Consider the following 19,702-nt stretch of genomic DNA (forward strand, 5'->3'; position numbering starts at 1 on the left):
AAGCCATGAACAGTATATGTAATTTAAATTCCACTTTCTTTTACTTGATACAACCAAATAATCAATAAATCCAGAAGTTGAAGTGCACTAGAACAGCTCAGGTACTACCAAGCACTTGTAGTGAAACTTAAAGAAAAACGCACTATAGAAGCGGCCTTAATGACACGTCAAATACCATCAGCTCCGCCTACACGTCACAGAGTTCACGCATGCGTACTAGGGTCACCTGGGGCGCTTGTCAAGCCCTCAACTTCAGATCTGACGCATGCGCACGGAGCACACTGGCAAACGGTTGCACGAGGGTTCGCGCAGACTTCAGACTTCACGCATGCGCGTTGGCGATACACGTGGCGCAACTCGCAAGTTTTGCCCACGCTTCAGGGCGGACGCCTGCGCACTGGAGACGCGTGGATCGCGACTCTGCTCTTGGGAAAAGTTGTTGACAGTTCACATGACAGACATTGTCAAGGAGAGGGTGCGATTTTCTATGCGTTCGGTTTAGCATTGGCTAAAGCGACCTCTGGCTCTGGTTGGTTACAGCGCTATGGCTCCGACGGTACATGAACGTCCAGAATCAGGTGAGATGGGGATCATCGTGGAGATCAGATGGCAATCGTAGCCGGCCAGGTGCGGGAGGAAGAGATTAAGTTAGGAATCCGGCCTGAATCAGATGGAGAAGGGAGGAGGTCAGGTGGAGTTCAGGTCGGGACTCGGTGTGTCGAAGGGGAGGGGGTTCCGGAGCGAATCATCTGGAGATCAGGTGAGGGTTATGAATAATTAGTCCGTTCCAAAAGTGCAGAGCATGATGATGATCGCGTCGGGGGTCACTGCAGCACCTAACTGAAAATTCAGCTAAAGTGCTGTCAGTTGTTGGTGGCAGAACTCTCCAACACTAATAAGTGTCATGGAAGAGACTCCACAGTCAGTGTGTAGATGGAGCTCTTTGGTTTCAGTGCATCAGCCTACAGCCACATCATGGCATGGGCTTCATCACTGATTCACTTTGAACTTCGACCCTTGTTTTCTTGCTGACTTTTCCAGGGTGAGAAGATAACAGATAAGTGAGGAATCTGGGAATGTTTTTCAGGTATTCAAAGACTTTGGGGGAAAAAGAATGTAGTCCCTTATGAACATACTGGTGTCCGTAAAAAAAGGAAAAAAAGTGATGACAGGTGAACAGTAAGGGACAGAAAACACACACGCAGGTATGCGACAGGTGCCTGTTCTTCCATTAATGGTTAGCCAGAATAGTTTTTTCCCCTAAACAATTATAACTCTGTCGTACTGATTACCCGCGTTCACGATTTTCGTTTAAATTTTTAAAATTTTGACTGTTCTCCGTAACTCTAAACGCTTATTTTTAACAGCGGTCTTTCCGGAATATTAGTTTTCTTCCCGAAGATGTTTAAAATTGTTAAATTTAGATCATTTAAAGTAATGTCATTGATGAGAATCCATGGACCATGGCTGCTGTCAACCGGCTTCTTTCCGCCTCTGCCTCCTCTAGACGTAGAGCATATCTTTAGCACCTATGGGCTTGTCCACCTGTCCAGTCTAAACTTAGGAACAGGCTTGGCGCAGAAAATGCACCAAAATTTGCTTATTAACATTAAACATTGAGCCCAGTGAGCCATGACTAACCCATCCTTCTACTAAAACCACCGGTGCCTCTGAATTAAAGACCACAGTATCATCGCTACCCAAAAGATGTGGTGTAATTTAATTTTCGACAAGTTGGCGTATGCATTAAACGCTGTGGTTTCATTATCCTAGAGTCCTCCTCGTTATTCGTCAGCCATTCATTTTACTCGGGTGCTTTGTGCGGATAGTTACGTGTAATTTAAAGCTGCTTTCAAGTGCTTCTAGATATGAAAACCTTCTAAGATTTGCTGAAAAGTAAATATACAGCTGGTCCCCGATTTGCGATGGGGTTACGTTCTGCGAATCCCATCGTAAGTCGAAAATGCATTTAATACAGCGAACCTACCGAACATCATACGAGCGATGTCGCCTTCATGCTGGGCAATTAACTCGAGTTTCTCCTCAAGAGTAATTGCCCTCTTCTTCTTCTTCTTCCCACCGGTAGCAGGAATCACAGATGGGCGTTTCCATGACATTATGGATGTACAAAACACAATGTAGATAGAAGGGGGTATCTATAGTGACACTGTGGTACACTGGGAGATGTGGATCGCTGTCGCTACCCAACATCCCGAGAGAGTATCGCACCGCGTATCGCTTTTCCGGGGAAAAAAAAAAATTCAAAATTCAAAGTACAGTTTCTACTGCATGTCTATCGCCAGCTCACCATCGTAAAGTCGAAAAATCGTAAGTCGAATCATCGTAAATCGAGGACCACCTGAACTGAAAAAAAGATTGAAACCAATTTTTTTTTTTTTTTTTTTTTTTAAATTTAAATGGTTGGCTGATTTTAAATCAGTGGCATTTAAATCAGCCAACCCTGTTGGAAGTAAAATAAGTCACAGATATTTGATGAAAATGCCCTCCTGGACTGGGAAGATCTTGCTGTGTGACGACAGTATCGTAACAAGAGAGGAACACATTTTTCGACAGGTGGGAGTGAGGCCAGCGTTGAGGATGAGCTCCGGGAGATCATGCAGAAGAGGATCATGGTCCTGGACGGTGGGATGGGAACCATGATCCAGCAACGGAACCTGGAGGAGCCCGACTTCAGGGGGGAGGAGTTTAGGAATCACCCGAAGAGCCTGAAGGGCAACAACGACCTCCTCAGCATCACTCAGCCCAATATCATCTATAAGATCCATAAGGTATCAGCTTGTGAGTTGTTTTCTTCAATTTTTTTCAGATGCTTTTCTCCGTACCAATTTACAATGTCAAGTTAGTTCACTTTAGTGGGGCAGCTGGTAGCGTAGCGATTCGAGCTGCTGCCTTTGGATCCAAAGGCCGCAAGTTCGCGTCTCACCTCCAGCTGTATTACCCTTGAGCAAGGTGCTTACTCTCAATTACTCCAGTAAAATTAAACAGCTAAATAATTTTAAGTAGCTTAACTTTGAAAGTCGCTTAGGAGAAACGCATCAGCTGAATGAATAAATGTAAGTTTGCGCACTGAGTGACTTACAGTGATTTGCCCAGTTATAGAGCTGAATTTCTTCACGTTGGATACTTTGATAAGAAGTGAAAGAGCAGGGGTTTTCACCTGGCTGCTTAAATAGCACAGCAACAACTTTTAACAACTACGCCCCCTGCTGCCTTCAAGAGGTTTTGCACCGCTGATGCGTATGTGGGCCGCACTGATTTATGCCGTCGCGAACACATTGTGCACGTAACGCATTTGTGTTTTCAAATCTGTACCACCCGAGATATTTTCAGTAGCGACAGCGCAGAGTCATTAACTGTAATTTCTTTTAACTGAGCTTTGCATTTTTCTAAGAAGCCGAAACACGTATCAGGCTCCCACCCTGCAGAACCAGTACTGCAGCAAATCATCCCAAACAATTTTCTTCCCGCCTCTCATGGAGCTAAATAAAGAGCCCCAAAAAAAAAAAAAATTTCTTTGCCCTGCACATTTCTACAGAGATCCCGTCAGAAAGGTCACCGCGCACTTTTTCGGGGACGCCGACTCGCGTAACCAGCCGCGTTCCTCGCGTGTGATTGCAGGAGTACCTCCTCGCTGGGGCCGACATCATCGAAACGAACACGTTCAGCGGCACGAGGGTCGCGCAGGCTGACTACGGGCTCGAGGACTTGGTGAGGTTTTTAAAAAAGAACGAGGAGGGGGGTGGGCAGGGCGCTGGGGCCGTGAGGCCGTGTGATTGCTGCGTGTGTGTGTGTGAGACGGTGTGTTCTCCCTGTGCCAGGCCTACCGACTGAACAAGGCCTCTGCAGATATCGCCAGGAAGGCTGCCGATGACGTCACAGCCCACACTGGTACGTTGGCTTCGCTCTCCCTGCCCAGATCCCACACCTTCACTATACCGCAGCGCTGTTCTGCACAGGGTGTGACACCGCTGCATTTTCTCTCGCAAGGCATCAAGAGATATGTGGCGGGAGCAGTTGGTCCCACGAACAAGACGCTCTCGGTGTCCCCCTCGGTGGAAAGGCCCGACTTCAGGAACATAAGTACGCGCCACTTGTATTAGTGTGTCGCTCTCTCTGTGGCGGGCAGCACGATGGCCCTGTGTCGGGACGCGGGTTCGATCCCCGCTCAGCCTGTGTGGAGTTTGCATGTTCTCCCCGTGTCTGCGTGGGTTTCGTCCAGGTGCTCTGGTTTCCTCCCACAGTCCAAAGACATGCTGTTCAGTTGCCCCATAGTGTGTGAGTGACAGAGAGTGTGTCTTCCACTGATGTATGGATGAGTGACGCTTTGAAAATAGTGTTTCGGATGATGTGTGTGTGTGTGTGTGTGTGTGTGTGTGTGTGTGTGTGTGTGTGTGTGTGTATCTCGCAGTAAATCACCTTGGTGAATAAGGTGTGTGGGCTGATAACGCTACAATAGTATCCATTGGAAGTCGCTTTGGAGAAAGGGCTCACGGTTGAGGTGAGGTTACAGCTGTGGGGTGCGCTGTGTGCTCTGAGGGGACTCACCGGAAATGCATCCCCAGCTTTCGATGAACTGGCGGACGCCTACGCGGAGCAGGTCAGGGGCCTTCTGGACGGAGGGGTGGACATCCTGCTGGTGGAAACCATCTTCGACACAGCCAACGCCAAGGTAGCTGCCCTGTCCTGCTGGACAGTAGTTGACCGCAGGGTTTCCGGAACGTTCTGCTCATTCCAGCTGTACAACTTGCTCATGCTTGTTAAATGATTTAACTTTAGTTATTTTTTGTCCGAAAGGCCGCCCTCTTTGCGATCGACAAGCTTTTTGAAGATGAGTACGCGCGAAGACCCACCATTGTAAGTCCCGGCGCTTTTTCTCCGACCGCATCCCGACGGGCTGTATTTCGGCTTGTATATGTGAAGAGGCCCTCTGTGGTCCTTACGCGTTCCTCTCGTGGCTCGGAGCTAGATTTCGGGGACCATCGTGGACAAGAGCGGGCGGACGCTTTCCGGGCAGACCGGAGAGGCCTTTGTCATCAGCGTGTCCCATGCTAAACCGCTATGGTGAGTGCTGACCGCAGACGGTCGAACGCGGCGCACGGAATCGGTGTCCTTCAGTAGCTGGAACAGACCTCCGCACACCGTGTATATTAATTTTATTATTCACCTATCAGTGTCTGCTTAATGGAGCCGTTATTATAAAACATTAGTTTGTTCAGTCAGTAGCCCTTGTCGACCCTAACCCTCGTCCTGGTCACCGTTGCAGTGTTTAGTTTACGCTGCGGTAGAGCTCTGCCGTCTTTCCGCAGTGACGTAATTCATATTTTAATAACTGCAGCTCTTTTCCTACTCTTATTAATTGAGTTAAGATGTTGAAATGTAAGATGAATTGCCCCAGTGAAGTCATATGATGTGTTCAATCGTTTTTTTTTTTAAAGTTACCATCTTTTGGAGCATACAGAAAATCAGCAGGTTGCAGAAAAGTGTGTGTGTGTGTATACTATATATATATATAAACACTTTTATGTTCATTAGACGTATATAAATACAGGCTCTATGTATATTCATTAGGATTATCTGTTTGTATATATCTATGTTAATTGCACTATAATATAAATATAGACTATTATATATGTATTAGACTTTTTTATATATTTGTAACATTTATATTCATTGGACTGTTTATATACAGTATGTACACATAGATATTTTTCTGTTTGTTAGACTATCATATACATGTTCTTTACACTCTAAATTATGCATGAAGAGCAGAAATGGGGATCAAGTGAGATAGAAGGATGTGTGTTGAATTGTTGGCGCTTCTCCTTTCAGCGTTGGACTCAACTGCGCTCTCGGGGCCGCCGAAATGAGACCGTTCATCGAGGCGATCGGGAAGAGCACCACAGCTTTAGTCATCTGCTACCCCAACGCGGGTAACGTGTTTACGTCGCGCTCTGCTCTCTCCCGTGCTTTTGAGACGCGTCCGTACTCTTGACGTTACCTGCTTTGTTTAGGTCTGCCCAATACGTTCGGAGGGTATGACGAGACTCCAGAACTGACAGCCGCTCATATGCAGGTAAGAGGTGCCGTGTTGAACCCGGACGTACTGCGGTAAAGTTCACAGGGCTGTGCGGGTTGTCTTTTTTTTTTTTTTTTTTTACACTGAGAAAATAGATGGAGTACCTAGTGCTTTTAAATAGTTCGGTACCATAATATTCAAGCACTGTTTTGTACACTGCTGTTCGTGTGTGTGTGTGTGTGTGTGTGCGCACGCACAGGAGTTCGCCAGGGATGGTCTGGTGAATGTCGTCGGTGGATGCTGCGGAACTACCCCCGCCCACATCCGGTAATGAACATATTCTCCTTATGCACAGGGTTCAACGTTAATGTTTTCTATTTTTTTTGTCCACAGGGCAGGTAAATTTTACATTTTACCTGTCCCACCAGAAGGACAAAAAATCAGTAAATGTTTGTTATCGTACAATGTGCGGGAACTCGACGGAAACATTCGATTACATTAAAATTACGTTTTTTTGCTTGCCCAAAAATTAATTCAATTGAAAATAAATTTCTCTCCAGAGAAATTACGTAGTACTACCAACAGCATTCCGTTTTGACATTTCGCCTAAATCTGCTCTCCTTGTCCGACTGTGAAGATTTAAGCAAATTGCGTGTTCCGGACAGCGGAAGGGCCGTGAACGAGGAGTCCGCTGTGGTTCCCAACACGAACCGTTGACCCCGGGTCTCAAGCGCAGCGTGTAGAAAGCTGTGTGTATGCTGACCTTTCGCTTGCACCAGCACCACCTCCTCATCACCTGCTTTGGGTGTTTTACATCAAACTCGTGACTGCGAGGAAGTGGATCGCACTACCTCTAGTTGGATCTCCTAGGATGTGCGGATTCCAGACTCGGGGTCCTTCTCGGACTGGGTGCGAGGACCCCCGTTGCACAGCTCGTACCTCTCAAGCGTCTGCATTTCAGGGCCATTGCTGACGTGGTGAAGAACTGCCAGCCTCGCGTCCCCCCGACCGATGTCTTCAAGGACTACATGCTGCTGTCAGGTTGCGTATCGGCCCTTTCTTAATTGTTCCTCACGCCACCCCTCTTGGAAGCGAGCATCTTTCTTACAGCGGTGCCACTTTCCCCTTTCCCTCTTGTCTCGGTTCACGCAGGTCTGGAACCCTTCCGGGTCGGTCCGTACACCAACTTCGTCAACATCGGCGAGCGCTGCAACGTGGCAGGATCTCGGAAGTTTGCCAGACTCATCATGTCTGGAAACTATGAGGTGAGCATCGCTTTTGCCATCATGGCGAACTTGAGAAAGGGTCATAATTTAATACAGCTGTGTAGTATATCATCATTAATAGATACATTGTTATAGATTACGTATTAGGAATAACCCCGTGAAAACTAAGTGGCTTAATGTGGTTTGGTGGATGGATTTACGGTAGGAGGCTCTGAGCATCGCCAAGACCCAGGTTGAGATGGGCGCTCAGATTCTGGATATCAACATGGACGAGGGGATGCTGGATGGTCCTGTTGCCATGGCGCGTTTCTGCAACCTCGTTGCTTCTGAACCACACATTGCCCGGGTGAGGTGACCACTTTTCTCCCATTCCAGAAAGAGAACTGTCTTTAATCTAGCTTTATTTTAGCTTCATTGTGTAATGGCATAAATGGATCGATCATTAGACCGAGGACGAGGTACTAGGAGTATACGAAACATGTACTTATACACTGCTGAACGACGTGTATAAGAGGTGATGACTTGCATCGCTACGGTAAAAGCCATGCATCATGACCCCATTTCTCACCCCGAGGAGGTCGGCGGAGGTCTTTAAGTGCTTTTTCCCTGTCCTCAGGTGCCCCTGTGCATTGACTCGTCCAACTTCGCCGTGATTGAGGCGGGCCTGAAATGTACCCAGGGCAAGTGCATCGTCAACAGCATCAGCCTGAAGGAGGGAGAAGCCGAGTTCCTGCAACGGGCCCGCTGCGTGCACCGCCACGGGGCTGCCGTGGTCGTTATGGCGTTTGACGAACAGGGCCAGGTCAGTCTTGCCAACTGGGATGATCTTCCTCCTAACTTTAAAAAGAATTCTGGAAGAAAATGAGAGAGTCATAGACAGTGTTTACGTTAACCGTAGCTGTTGGCTTAGTGCTACGGGGAGAATGAGAGGCACAAGTCACGTAAACATCTTTCTTAACTGTCTCCATGGTGATCGCTGTCCTTGGTTCGCAGCTGCACAGTGTGAATCGAGAAACAAAACCCAGAGTTTCTTTTGCGTACATCCATGCGCGCGTCTGTGTGCTTCCAAGTATGAATGACCTTTGAACGCATGTGAGGAGTACACAGCTTACTCTGTTTTTTTTACACTTTGTCCTCTGAACTAGAAAAAAAATAAATCAGTTCCGCTCAGTATAGATTATTGACTGGGAGGGCAAAAAGAACAACGCATAGAATTGTGGACAATGTACAGATGTCCTTGACGGTTACTCGTTGGATGGATGGCCTTAGTTATGCAACGGTGCATGAGTGTGTTTGATTCCACAAGTATTTCACTGAACGTACCTCCTCTCCAGGCGACAGACACGGAGCACAAGGTCCAGGTGTGCACACGAGCCTACCACCTCCTAGTGAAAAAAGTGGGCTTCAACCCCAATGACATTATCTTCGACCCCAACATCCTGACCATTGGTACTGGCATGGAAGAACACAACATGTATGCCATCAACTTCATCAAGGCTACCAGACTTATCAAGGTATGGCCTGTCATATCGCTTTCTATCCAAAATATGCATTAGTACGTCATATGTTAAGCATGTTTAACACATGAGATATTAATTCAAAACTGGATTCATGTTTAGATCTTTGTGGTAAACTGTTTTGATCAGTTAATCTCTGGTAAAAATTCATTTGGATAGAGGACAAATATTGCTTCAGGCCAACTTCTACGAGGCCAGCCAAGATAAACCTTCCTGGAGCTGCTGAATCAGTTTGACCTCTGACCTGGAAGCATTCTCTGTGTTGCTTTAGGAGACGCTTCCAGGAGCCAGGGTCAGCGGGGGCCTGTCTAACCTTTCCTTCTCCTTCCGTGGGATGGACGCCATCCGAGAGGCCATGCATGGTACCTTTCTCTATCACGCCATCAAGGTAGACATCGCTCTTCTCCAGCCACCAATGGCATGGCATTGGACCTAACTGCTGCCCCACTCCATGGCTTTGTCATACTAGCAACCCATCTTTGTCTCTTTGTCCTGCAGGATGGCATGGATATGGGCATTGTGAATGCGGGGAACCTCCCAGTCTACGATGACATTGACAAGGAGCTGCTGCAACTGTGCGAGAACCTCATCTGGAACAGGGACCCTGAAGCCACTGAGAAGCTCTTGGTTTATGCCCAGGTCCTTTCTCCGTTACTGCACTGCTGATGTCATGTTCTAGTGCTCTGATAACTCATTGCTATTCCACTCTAGGTGTGCACATTTCACCAGTAACTGGACCTTGTAACACGAGTCGCCCCTTGTTTCCAGAACAACGCCAAGGGTGGGAAGAAGGTGATCCAGACAGATGAGTGGAGGGAGGGCAGCGTGGAGGAGCGGTTGGAGTATGCTCTCATTAAGGTCTGGATCTGACTCATCCTATGCCCCACCTGAAGCCAGTTCTTCCCGCACACCCACACTCAGCACAGCTTCTTTGCTTTTTGAGAGTAGGGCATTGAGAAGTACGTGGTGGAGGACACAGAGGAGGCTCGCTCGCTTACTGAAAAGTATTCACGTCCCCTGCACGTAATCGAGGGCCCCCTCATGAATGGGATGAAGATGGTGGGCGACCTCTTCGGCGCAGGAAAGATGTTCCTGCCACAGGTACGAAAGAGAGCTGAGGTCATGATGACTGTCACTCGCAGGTCTTCATCCATCGGGCGACAAAGGAACTCTCCCATTGTCTGCTTTTGTCATGATACATGCTACTATATACTGTAATGCTCTTGTTAAGTGTCATGTCGCTGATATGGACTCTTGCCAACCACATGGGTAAGAGTGTCTCCAGAATGTTCTATGCTCCGCCTAATGATGGAAAGATGCGTGTCCATGGTCGATGTGATCAGTCAATCCATCTGGTTGCTGGTCACCTTCTTTTTCCTTCAGCTTTTGCAATCATTGTTGTGTTTTCAAGAGAATCCAGTTCTCGCATGACACGTTGAAAGTATGACAGACATAACGTACGCGTATACGTATATTTGACTGTGTGTTAAACGGGAATGCCGCAGAATTATCGGTGTCCCCCTACTTTATGCGGAAAATGACCGGGATTTCCTCGCTCCCAATGTGTGTTTTGTGCTTCAGGTTATCAAGTCAGCGCGGGTGATGAAGAAGGCAGTTGGATACCTGATCCCCTTCATGGAGAAGGAGAGGGAGGAGATGATAGCAGCCTCTGGCTCCTCAGAGGAAGTGGTGAGCCTGTTGACGTTTTTTGAGCACCCCCCCCACCACTGCTGCACTATTTCAGTCTCTTCAGAAAGCTCTCTCGCTTGAGGCTACTCACTCCTACTGCATTGGCAGCGTTCCGTCTCTGCGATCACAGTGAGCCGGAATCTGCAACAGAGCGCGTACTCGAATTTAAGGTGCCAAGCTCAAATGGTGTCAAGCTCAGACACGGTCGTTTGCACAAAGATGACGAGAAGAACATGCGTTATTAGTTATATAACAGCTCTGTGGACATTCTCACAAAGACCAAAACGTGCTGGAAGCCATCATTAACATAAATTAAATGATTAATTCAGTGCTCAATTTTATGATCCCCCCCCCCATCACTTTGTACCCCAGAATTTCTGAGAGTAGGTTGAATTTTTTTTTTTTTTAATTGGAGCTCCAAAGCTGGCTGAAGTCCAGAATGTCTCTTTGCTTTGCCTGTAGGATCCCTACCAGGGTACGATCGTACTGGCCACCGTGAAAGGCGATGTGCACGACATCGGCAAAAATATCGTCTCCGTCGTCCTGGGGTGCAACAACTTCAGGTAGGCCTGCGTTGGCGCTCTCGCTGAGGGTGACGGAGCAGCAGCCGCTGAAATCCCTCATCTTTGCTCTCTGCAGACAGCGGGTCTGTGGCAGCTGCAAGAAGACCAATTGAATGTCACTCATGCGTGCAGAACGTTTCACTTATACGTGCAAATAAGTAAATTGCCTTATCTCTCACGGAAACGGGGCGACGTTACGAGTGCGGCACGTGCTTGAATTGCCTTTGGTGTGAAAATAATTGGAAAATAAACAGCAGAATCAATCATATGAATTGGATGAAGAGCAGGCTACAGTTGTTTCCTATTGAACGTTCCTCTCCTGCTTCGGCTAATAGACTTCCTCGTAATGGAGAAGTCTCCCAGCTGTCTGCGCTTAATTAAAACATACCGCTCTTTCGGGCCGAAAACGCATCTTCGTACCTCTTTCTCCCGTGCAGGGTGATCGATCTTGGCGTGATGACACCATGCGATAAAATCCTGAGGGAGGCCGTTGACAAAAAAGCGGGTAATGTCTCTATCTGTGATATTTTGAGGTCTTCACCTTCTTTGCACATATTAACCTCAGTTACAGCTTCTGTGATTTAAAAAAGTTAGGGTCAGTGTTTTTTGTTTGCATTTGGATGTGATCATGTCTGAAACATTATTTACAATAGGATTCTGTTTCTTTTTTTTTTTTTAAACTAAAAATTCTTTTTAAATAAGCGACCCTATTTAAGGTCTCCCCGTTGAGCCTTGAGCATTGCGGGATTAGTGTATAATTTAATATGATTGATCATTTAATATAAGGCAGCGTGGGGTGCAAAAGGACGTTTGAATTGCATTTGTTACGGAAAGAATTCGGACACCAACTATTGGACCGCAGTGCCCTAGTCATTTATGTTCTGTTGTGTAATTGGTTCCAAAAATGCCATTTTTTAATGTCTGAAAATGTTTCAATGTTTGATGAAAATTTTTAACGTTTCTGTAGTAAATTGAAGTGAAACAGAAGTGAGAACAGGTATTATTAAACACGGAGAGTCGTACCTTCTACGGCTCCGTTGTTAAACAATGTTAACATTTAGCAGTTAAACATGTAGCTTGAATGACTGCGGTTTCCCGTTTATACTGAATGTGCAGCGGGAAAAATAAGCAGTTCGGTGTTTAGTTTAGACGATCGATAGTGTGATATTTAGCTCAAACAACTAGCATTATAATGTTTAGCTTGAAAATTAGCATTATAACATTTAGCTTGGATAATTAACGCTGCAAGTAGTTCAGGCTACCATTTAGCCTTCACTTTTAGCGTGTTTAACAGTTACGTGTCTAGATGAACAATTAGCATTAGAACATTTGTCCTGAGTAGTTAACACCTTAACTTTGAACCTGAACAATTAAGAATGGAAAGTTTAGCTTGAACTGTCGACCTTATGTTGTAGCCTCAACGATTAGCAGTAGCTACGACGTTTAGCTTGAACAGTTAGCATTTTGTCTTTTAGCTTCGATGGTTAGCAGTACGAAGTTTAGTTTGCACAGTCAGCGGGTTAAGTTTTTTTTAGCTTGGATGAGGAACAATATGAAGTTTAACTTGAACGATTAGGAGCTGCTTCGCACGGGATTTCAGTTCCAGACACTCGTGTAACGCGAAGCTAAAGGAGTGGAGGCCCGAACCGCCGTCGCTGCCGCCACCTTCTGCCTTGTCCTTCAGTGCCGGCCTGGTTTGGCACGGTGTTTAAAGTCCATGCAGCTCACGCTTACCCTATAATGGAGTCCTACATACCACACCGAGCAGTTATTGACGCGAATGTCAGGGATCGCGCGGCCCGGTTGGTTAGAACACATTCCCCGCTCTGCTCCGGCTACATTTTATCAGGCCACTTCAGCCTGTGGTTTATTCACTTACCAGGGTTATACCGCAACGTGACCTGGTATAGGCTGTTGTTACATTAACTACATTTTTCCCCATCTATTAGATGTTTATCCAATATACTGTATCACCATATGCCGGCTGAATCTCTGAGGAGCAAATTGCTAATGGTAATATTTGTCCTGTATTAGTTTGGCCCTCAAATCGAACGAAATCTAGCTGCATATACATTCTCGTGAATGTTATAAGCTTCAAATGCTCAGTCGCACTCTCAGGTACGGTATGCCGTGTTAACCATTAAATTAAATTACATTGTGAATTAATATTTAGATTCTTCTGATGAGTGATTTCAGTGAGAGTGTAGGGTGGCTCAGCAGGTAGGATTGGTGCCTCGCGGCACCTGGGCTCTGCACTGGGATGTGGGTTTAAATCTGGCTCATCTGCTTGTTCTCCCGGTGTTTGTATGGGTGCTTCCCCTGGGTGCTCTGGTTTCCTCCCGCAGTCCAAAGATGTGTTTCAGGTGAAGTGGTGACTGAATTGCCCGTTGTGTGTATGTATGTGCGACCGAAGAAGTATGTTTGCTGTGTAGATGGACGAATGACTGTAGGGAGCTTACTCTTGTGTATCTAGCATCTCAAATCGCTTTGGAGAAAAGCGTCTCCAAAATGAATAAATGTAGATGTAGTTGTTTCCACGTTACTGTGTTAGGCTAATTAATTTTCCTTTTCATAGACATCATTGGCCTGTCTGGACTGATCACCCCCTCGCTGGACGAGATGATCTACGTCGCCAAGGAGATGGAGCGACTGGGGATGAAAACCCCCCTGTTGATCGGAGGAGCCACCACATCCAAGTCGGTGACCCTCCTACCTTCTGTACCTGAACCTAAGGGCTCTGGTTCTATTACATGGGACACCTTCAGAACTTTGACCTTCTGTGACCGCTGAACCCTCCCTTCCCATCACTTGACCATAGTGCCCTGTTGTTGTGGCAGGACTCACACAGCAGTGAAGATAGCCCCACGCTACAGCGCCCCTGTGGTCCACGTGCTGGATGCCTCCCGCAGCGTAGTGGTGGTGAGCTCACCCCTCCTTGCCCTGCTTCAGGTTCATCGGCCTGGAAATTTCACCAATTTGCACTTCAAAGCTCCTTCGTTTATCTGCTCCCTGTACTTAGAAGTCGAAGGTGAAGGCAGAACAAACAAGACAACTCGCACTCCTCTTTTGTTTGCTGTACAGAGGACGGTACATAGTTGGGAGCGTGGTAATTATAAGCCGGTGGCAGATAACGAGGTGGTAATGGGATCTATCTTTGGTTAAATTGCATGCTGTCTGATGAGCTGTGTAGATAATGCAGCGTGTGCAGGCTGTCAGGGCGCCGGGGAGCACGTCGCTTCCTTTCGTGATTTACGGAGGATTCGGAGCCTTAAGGGCCACAATTAAAAGCCATCAGTCGTAGTTCGAGAAGCTGTTTAAAAACATAACGGTTGCACATCCCTCTGGATAAGTGCGTCTGCTGAAAAGAAGCAGTCATGAGAAGGGAGAGGTTTTAATGGCGGCAGGAAGCGTCTTTGGAAAGGCGCTCCGCAGTCCGGGGCATGGCCGGTTGGGGCTGGTGCCCTCCGAAATTCAGAGTTCGGTGTCCGCAACGGTCCGTTTGTACACGAATCGCTGAGTCTGTGTCTCGAGATGGTAAATTACGGCATGGCGCACGCCACTGCAAGGCATTCTTTGGATGTCGCCGTACTGTCCGGTCACAGTGGAACTGCAGAAGTGTACCCTGCCTCGCGGTTATACTGTCCTCAGAGTATTTTTAAAAAATTTTTTTTCATTTTATTTCTGTCATGAAGTGCTCTCAGCTCCTGGATGAGAATCTGAAAGAGGAATTCTTCGAGGAGATCACCGAGGAGTACGAGGACATCCGACAGGACCACTACGACAGTCTGAAGGTGAAGGGAGGGTGGAAATGGACGAGTTGTGTAAACCGTGTGTCCGGAATGTGGCCGTCACGCCTTTGTCCTTTTCGGATGCATGTCTCGTCTGATCTGAGTTATTGCTCCACCCCCAGGATCGCCGTTTCTTGTCGCTGAGCCAAGCCAGGGAGAAGGGCCTACACGTGGATTGGCTTTCCCAGCCGCCGCCAGGTGAGCGGGTGGGTTCTCTCACAGCAGAGCTGTGATCACAGGGACAAACGTAGAAGTGTAGGAGTGTCTACAGGGGGTCAACTCTAAGCCCGCTCTGCGTCTCGTGTTCCAGTGCGTCCCCGTGTGATTGGCACCCACGTGTTCGAGTCCTATGACCTGCACCGGCTGGTTAACTTCATCGACTGGAAGCCCTTCTTCGATGTTTGGCAGCTTAGGGGCAAATACCCCAACAGGGGTTACCCCAAAATCTTCAAGGACAAAGCCGTGGGTATGTGATTATTTCGTTATCATTCACCGGAGTCTTTATTTTATTTTATACGCGAATGTATACATTCATATGTACATAGTGTCCATCCATTATCAATAACCACTTGTCCGATGTAGGGTCAGAGTTGTTCAGAATCGGGGTACAGATAGAGTACAGAGGGTGCATAGTCAAAGCTGGGTACACCCTGCACAGGGCACATTCACACAGACTCTGGTCCATCACACACGCTCACTCATTCACACACATATGCTGTAAGGGCAATTTAGAAACACCAATTCAGTTGAAACCCATGTCTTTGGATTGTGGGAGGAAACCAGAGCACCCAGAGGAAAGCCTAATGAACATGGGGAGAACATTGCTCAAACTCCACACAGACCGCGCGGGATTCGAACCCGTGTCAGATTCCGCAGCCAGGAGCCGTGAGGCATTAGTGCTGCGCCGCCATGCTGCAGTACACATAGTGTGAAAAGATATAATTGTTTGATTACTGACTTGTTTGTCAGTTCTTGCGCTGCACAGCCAACGGTGGCAAGTACTTGCATATAATTATTTTGTCCTTGCGAGTGCTCCAGAGAAAAATATTTACCACGTCTGGAAAATGCAGATTCCTGCACCGGCTTTTAACACAAACAATTTAGGTAAAGTCACAGTTTGGCTAACAGACCCACGAGGACCAGAATATTTAATACGCCGTCCTGCTGTGCGTGCCGTGCTACAAAGCTTCTCTAAAGGATGCTGGGAGTTTGGGTTGGTTAAACGGTGAGCTTGTCCCCCGCGGTGGGGAAGGGGTGGAACCGGCGATACTGAGCGCCCACGCCAGGGACTCGAACTGTCGCACGGCAGGGGGGGAGAGGCGCATCTTCGGATCCTCGGCAATTTTCCGTTCCGGTCTGTTGGTCCTGGAAGCGTCGGGGAGACAAAGTTTTGGATGGTGGAGGATTGTGGGAGCGAGCTACAAACGTGATGGGGTAGAGGGGTGGGAGGCTTGGGAAGATCACCCTGCTGGGTGGACGATGTCAACACCTTTTTGTGCAGCAGTGAGGATTTTTAATATTTATTGTTGAAATAGCAATTGTAAAGTACGATTTCTGCAGCGTACGGGTCTGCGCGGAGCGCAGCGATTGGGATCGCTGTTGCCGTGTCTCTTTGAACAAACCGTAAGAGTTGTGCACTTCTCACACGTTAATGCGCAAGTCATATTTACAGCCCCTTCCGTTACGTGTCGGAATTTGGCTCCCGGATTCTAAATAGAGCCTCGATCTTCTCCGATCGACTTCTTCGTCTCCTCGGCGAGTTTGGCTGTCCGATTGATTATCCACTCGGAGAGGTAAAACTGTGATCTGCCTGCAGGAGAAGAGGCCAGGAAGGTGTTCGATGACGCTCAGAAGCTCTTAAGTGAGCTGATCGACAGCCAGAGACTGCAGGCCAGGGGCTTGGTGGGGTTTTGGCCGGCGCAGAGCGTCGGCGACGACATCCACGTGTACGCCCAGGACGCCACGCCCCGCGGCGCCCAGCCCGTGGTCAAGTTCCACGGCCTCCGTCAGCAGGTGACCCCAAGGACCTGGGGCTTGTGTCAGAAGGACGAGAGCGGGTTCGATCATATAGCGCCCGCCTATCTGAGACGCTTTTGACACGGCTTTCTCGGAGCGCCACGTTCGGTGCACCGGGTAGCTGTTAAAATAGCATAAATAAAAACCCACTCCCAGTTCCCCGTTGGAGCAATATCCATTTTTTCCTACGTGGTTACCTGGCTTTTGAAATGCATATCCTCAGCTTTAGAAGCAACCTGTTTGAGAGGAAGAACTGGGCTTTGACCTCCTGCGGCGTGAGGATGGGACGGGGTGGAGCAATGCTCCGCAGAGCAGGCACCCCCACCCGATGTGGTAAACGTGCGGTTTCTCTCCCGTACGCAGGTGGAGAAGGACTCCTCCTGCACGGACCCCTACCTGTGCCTGTCGGACTTTGTGGCGCCGCGCGAGAGCGGGGTGCCCGATTACATCGGCCTTTTCGCCGTGGCCTGCTTTGGGGCCGAGGAGCTGAGCCGCCGCTTCCAGGAGAACGACGACGAGTACAGTAGCATCATGGTCAAAGCCCTGGCGGACCGTCTGGCGGAGGTGTGTAAGAGCGGTGACGCGACCCGATGTCCATCTGCTGGCCGTGGGATGTTTGAGTCCTGAGGGCCGCGATCACCATCACCTTTGCTGCTTTGAGTTCTTTCCTGCACAACAATTTACACCAATTTCACCCATTACTTACTGATCCTCCTTAACACCGTTTCCCTTGATTCTCATTGGCACGTCTGGGCCTTCACTTCCTGTGGGAGGCGTACAGCCTATCTGCCTCCTTGGTGTTTGAACCTTCAACCTTCTGAACCCATGGCTGCCCACCTTCTTCCTCCCCAGGCTTTTGCTGAAGAGCTGCACGCCCGAGTGCGCAAGGAATTCTGGGGCTACAACGCGGAGGAGACCCTGGAGGCGGCCGACATGCACAAGATACAGTACGAAGGGATCCGGCCCGCGCCCGGGTACCCCAGCCAGCCGGACCACACCGAGAAGATCACCATGTGGCGACTCGCCTCCATACAGGAGAAGACCGGTGCGGCAGACCGCCGTTCTCTCGCTTTCCACACCTGGGTGACAGCTTCTGTTCACAAAATATACTCCGCATGAGAAACGCGGTAGGATTTACTGCCGTTATTCTTATGAAGGTATCGCCTTAACGGAGTCCTTGGCCATGAAGCCCGCCGCTGCCGTGTCCGGGCTCTACTTCTCGAACCCCAGGTCGACGTACTTCGCCGTGGGCAAGATCACCAGAGAGCAGGTACGGAAGTGCCCCCGCGGCTGTGGAGGGCGTCCGCCGCACCCTCAATCCTGGTTTCCGAACCCGCACTGCGCTCGGTTTTCATGTGGCTGTCGTGAATTGGCTTTCCGCAGGTTCAGGAATACGCTGAGAGGAAGGAGTTGACCGTCACAGAGGTGGAGCGATGGCTCGCACCAGTCCTGGGGTACGACACCGAGTGACGGGACGTGGGCCGCTCGTCACGCCCCCCTCCTCCTCCTCCTCCTCCTCGTCCTCCGGGTTTCAACCTGCTGCTGGACTACTTTTGCATTTCAGCACGAACGAAACACTAAAACGCATCATTTTAATGCTCGCTTTTAAAACGCGTACCTCCTAGTTTGTTGAACTGGAGAAACAACTGAAATATTATCGTAATTTGTCGCAATTTATTTATGGACGCCCGGTCATTTCCTTGTAGATCGTACGTAATTTTATATGAATGTGTGTGAACGAGGGCGGCACGGTGGCGCAGCGGGTAGTGCTGATGCCTCACGGCGGCTGAGCTCTTTGGGTTTGAATCCGGCTCAGTCCGCGTGGAATTCGCATGTTCTCACCGTGTCTGTGTGTTTTTTCCTCCCTCGGTCCAAGGGCATGCGGTTCAGGTTAACTGGCGATGCGAAATTGCCCTGTGTGTGTGTGTGTGTGTGTGTGTGTGTGTGTGTGTGTGTGAGCGAGTAAGTATATATTAAGAAGGTAACACCACTGTAATTTCCACTATTACTACATTTTCCAGATGTTTTAAATCGAGACTTTTTTTTTTTAATTCGTACAGTGTTTATAAATCACAGCAACGATTCTGAGATTCTGGTTTGTCTCGAACACGGTTTTTAAAACACATTGTTTTAACATTCATATGACGAAACGTGTGCGTTAAAGCAGTCTTCGCTGGGGTGTTGTTTTTAAATGTAAAATTCTGGTTAAATAAGCAGGTAGAATTCTGTGTCTTGAACAGGCAACATTTGCATTCATAAATGTGTTTTTATGATAAGATTCTTTTCTGACAACCATTGAAAAATAAATCGGACATGTTTCGAAGAAGTGTCTCGAGGATTAATCTGTAAATATTCAAAACCATAAGTGAACCGAGGGGCCCCGTGCCGAACTGCCCCGTCCGAGGAGCAGCCCCCCTTGGGGTCCCTTATGAGCCGTATGTTTTCTTATAATATTTCAGCGTTTCCTTTCCTCTCTCATTACTGATGTTCCCCTACAGGTCAGCGGATGTGAATTTTTTTTCCTACGTGTCTTTTACGCCGCGAAAATTTCGGCGAACTCGCTGGCCGGGGAGTCCGAGTTCATGCTGGAACCTGCCGCTGACCAGCTTATGAAATATTGACGTATGGAAATATGTTGATGCCGCTGCGCCCGCTCTCTGGGCCCCGCGCTCAAACCCGCCTCTTTCTCCTGCTCCATTAGGGGAATCTCGCTTCTCCGCGGCTTTGCTGCCGGCACGTTACACAACAGGCCTGGAAACTATCGATTGATATTCCTCTCATGGTGGAACGCGCGGGAACGTACTCCCTCTCGTCCTCCGCCGTTTAAGTCGCGTTACTAGACTCGGCCTTGTTAGGGTTTTCACCC

The 19,702-nt window shown here is 48.3% G+C and overlaps 1 protein-coding gene across 3 annotated transcripts; it reads left to right on the top strand.

Annotated features, from left to right (window-relative positions):
• The first annotated feature begins 351 nt into the window (after positions 1–351).
• mtr (5-methyltetrahydrofolate-homocysteine methyltransferase) lies at positions 352–19,143 on the top strand. 3 transcript variants are annotated; one of them, XM_018761301.2, is made up of 34 exons: positions 540–578; positions 1,042–1,087; positions 2,575–2,789; positions 3,640–3,729; positions 3,840–3,909; positions 4,009–4,101; positions 4,584–4,690; positions 4,816–4,875; positions 4,988–5,082; positions 5,851–5,951; positions 6,033–6,094; positions 6,297–6,364; positions 6,999–7,078; positions 7,190–7,302; positions 7,469–7,609; positions 7,880–8,065; positions 8,598–8,777; positions 9,052–9,168; positions 9,279–9,419; positions 9,549–9,638; positions 9,729–9,881; positions 10,362–10,469; positions 10,932–11,032; positions 11,470–11,537; positions 13,608–13,728; positions 13,870–13,951; positions 14,725–14,823; positions 14,943–15,018; positions 15,131–15,286; positions 16,637–16,833; positions 17,200–17,400; positions 17,689–17,881; positions 17,994–18,106; positions 18,220–19,143. In XM_018761301.2, exons 3-34 carry the CDS (start codon positions 2,616–2,618, stop codon positions 18,304–18,306), a joined length of 3,723 nt encoding a protein of 1,240 aa, XP_018616817.2. In that variant the 5' UTR covers positions 540–578; positions 1,042–1,087; positions 2,575–2,615; the 3' UTR covers positions 18,307–19,143. The 3 variants fall into 3 exon arrangements, with proteins under 3 accessions (XP_018616816.2, XP_018616817.2, XP_018616818.2); XM_018761300.2 differs by lacking the exon at positions 1,042–1,087 and having other exon boundaries at positions 352–578; XM_018761302.2 differs by lacking the exons at positions 540–578; positions 1,042–1,087 and having other exon boundaries at positions 2,736–2,799.
• Positions 19,144–19,702: the final 559 nt, after the last annotated feature.

The sequence above is a fragment of the Scleropages formosus genome, chromosome 24, assembly GCF_900964775.1.
Source record: "Scleropages formosus chromosome 24, fSclFor1.1, whole genome shotgun sequence".
In the NCBI taxonomy this organism is placed as follows: domain Eukaryota; kingdom Metazoa; phylum Chordata; class Actinopteri; order Osteoglossiformes; family Osteoglossidae; genus Scleropages; species Scleropages formosus.

Excerpts from the sequence above, each read along its gene's own strand:
- mtr (XM_018761300.2), top strand. The coding sequence starts at position 545 with ATGGCTCCGACGGTACATGAACGTCCAGAATCAG. Across the intron at positions 8,778-9,051 it reads AGGCTACCAGACTTATCAAG|GAGACGCTTCCAGGAGCCAG; the intron begins GTATGGCCTGTC and ends GTGTTGCTTTAG. Across the intron at positions 13,729-13,869 it reads GGAGGAGCCACCACATCCAA|GACTCACACAGCAGTGAAGA; the intron begins GTCGGTGACCCT and ends TTGTTGTGGCAG.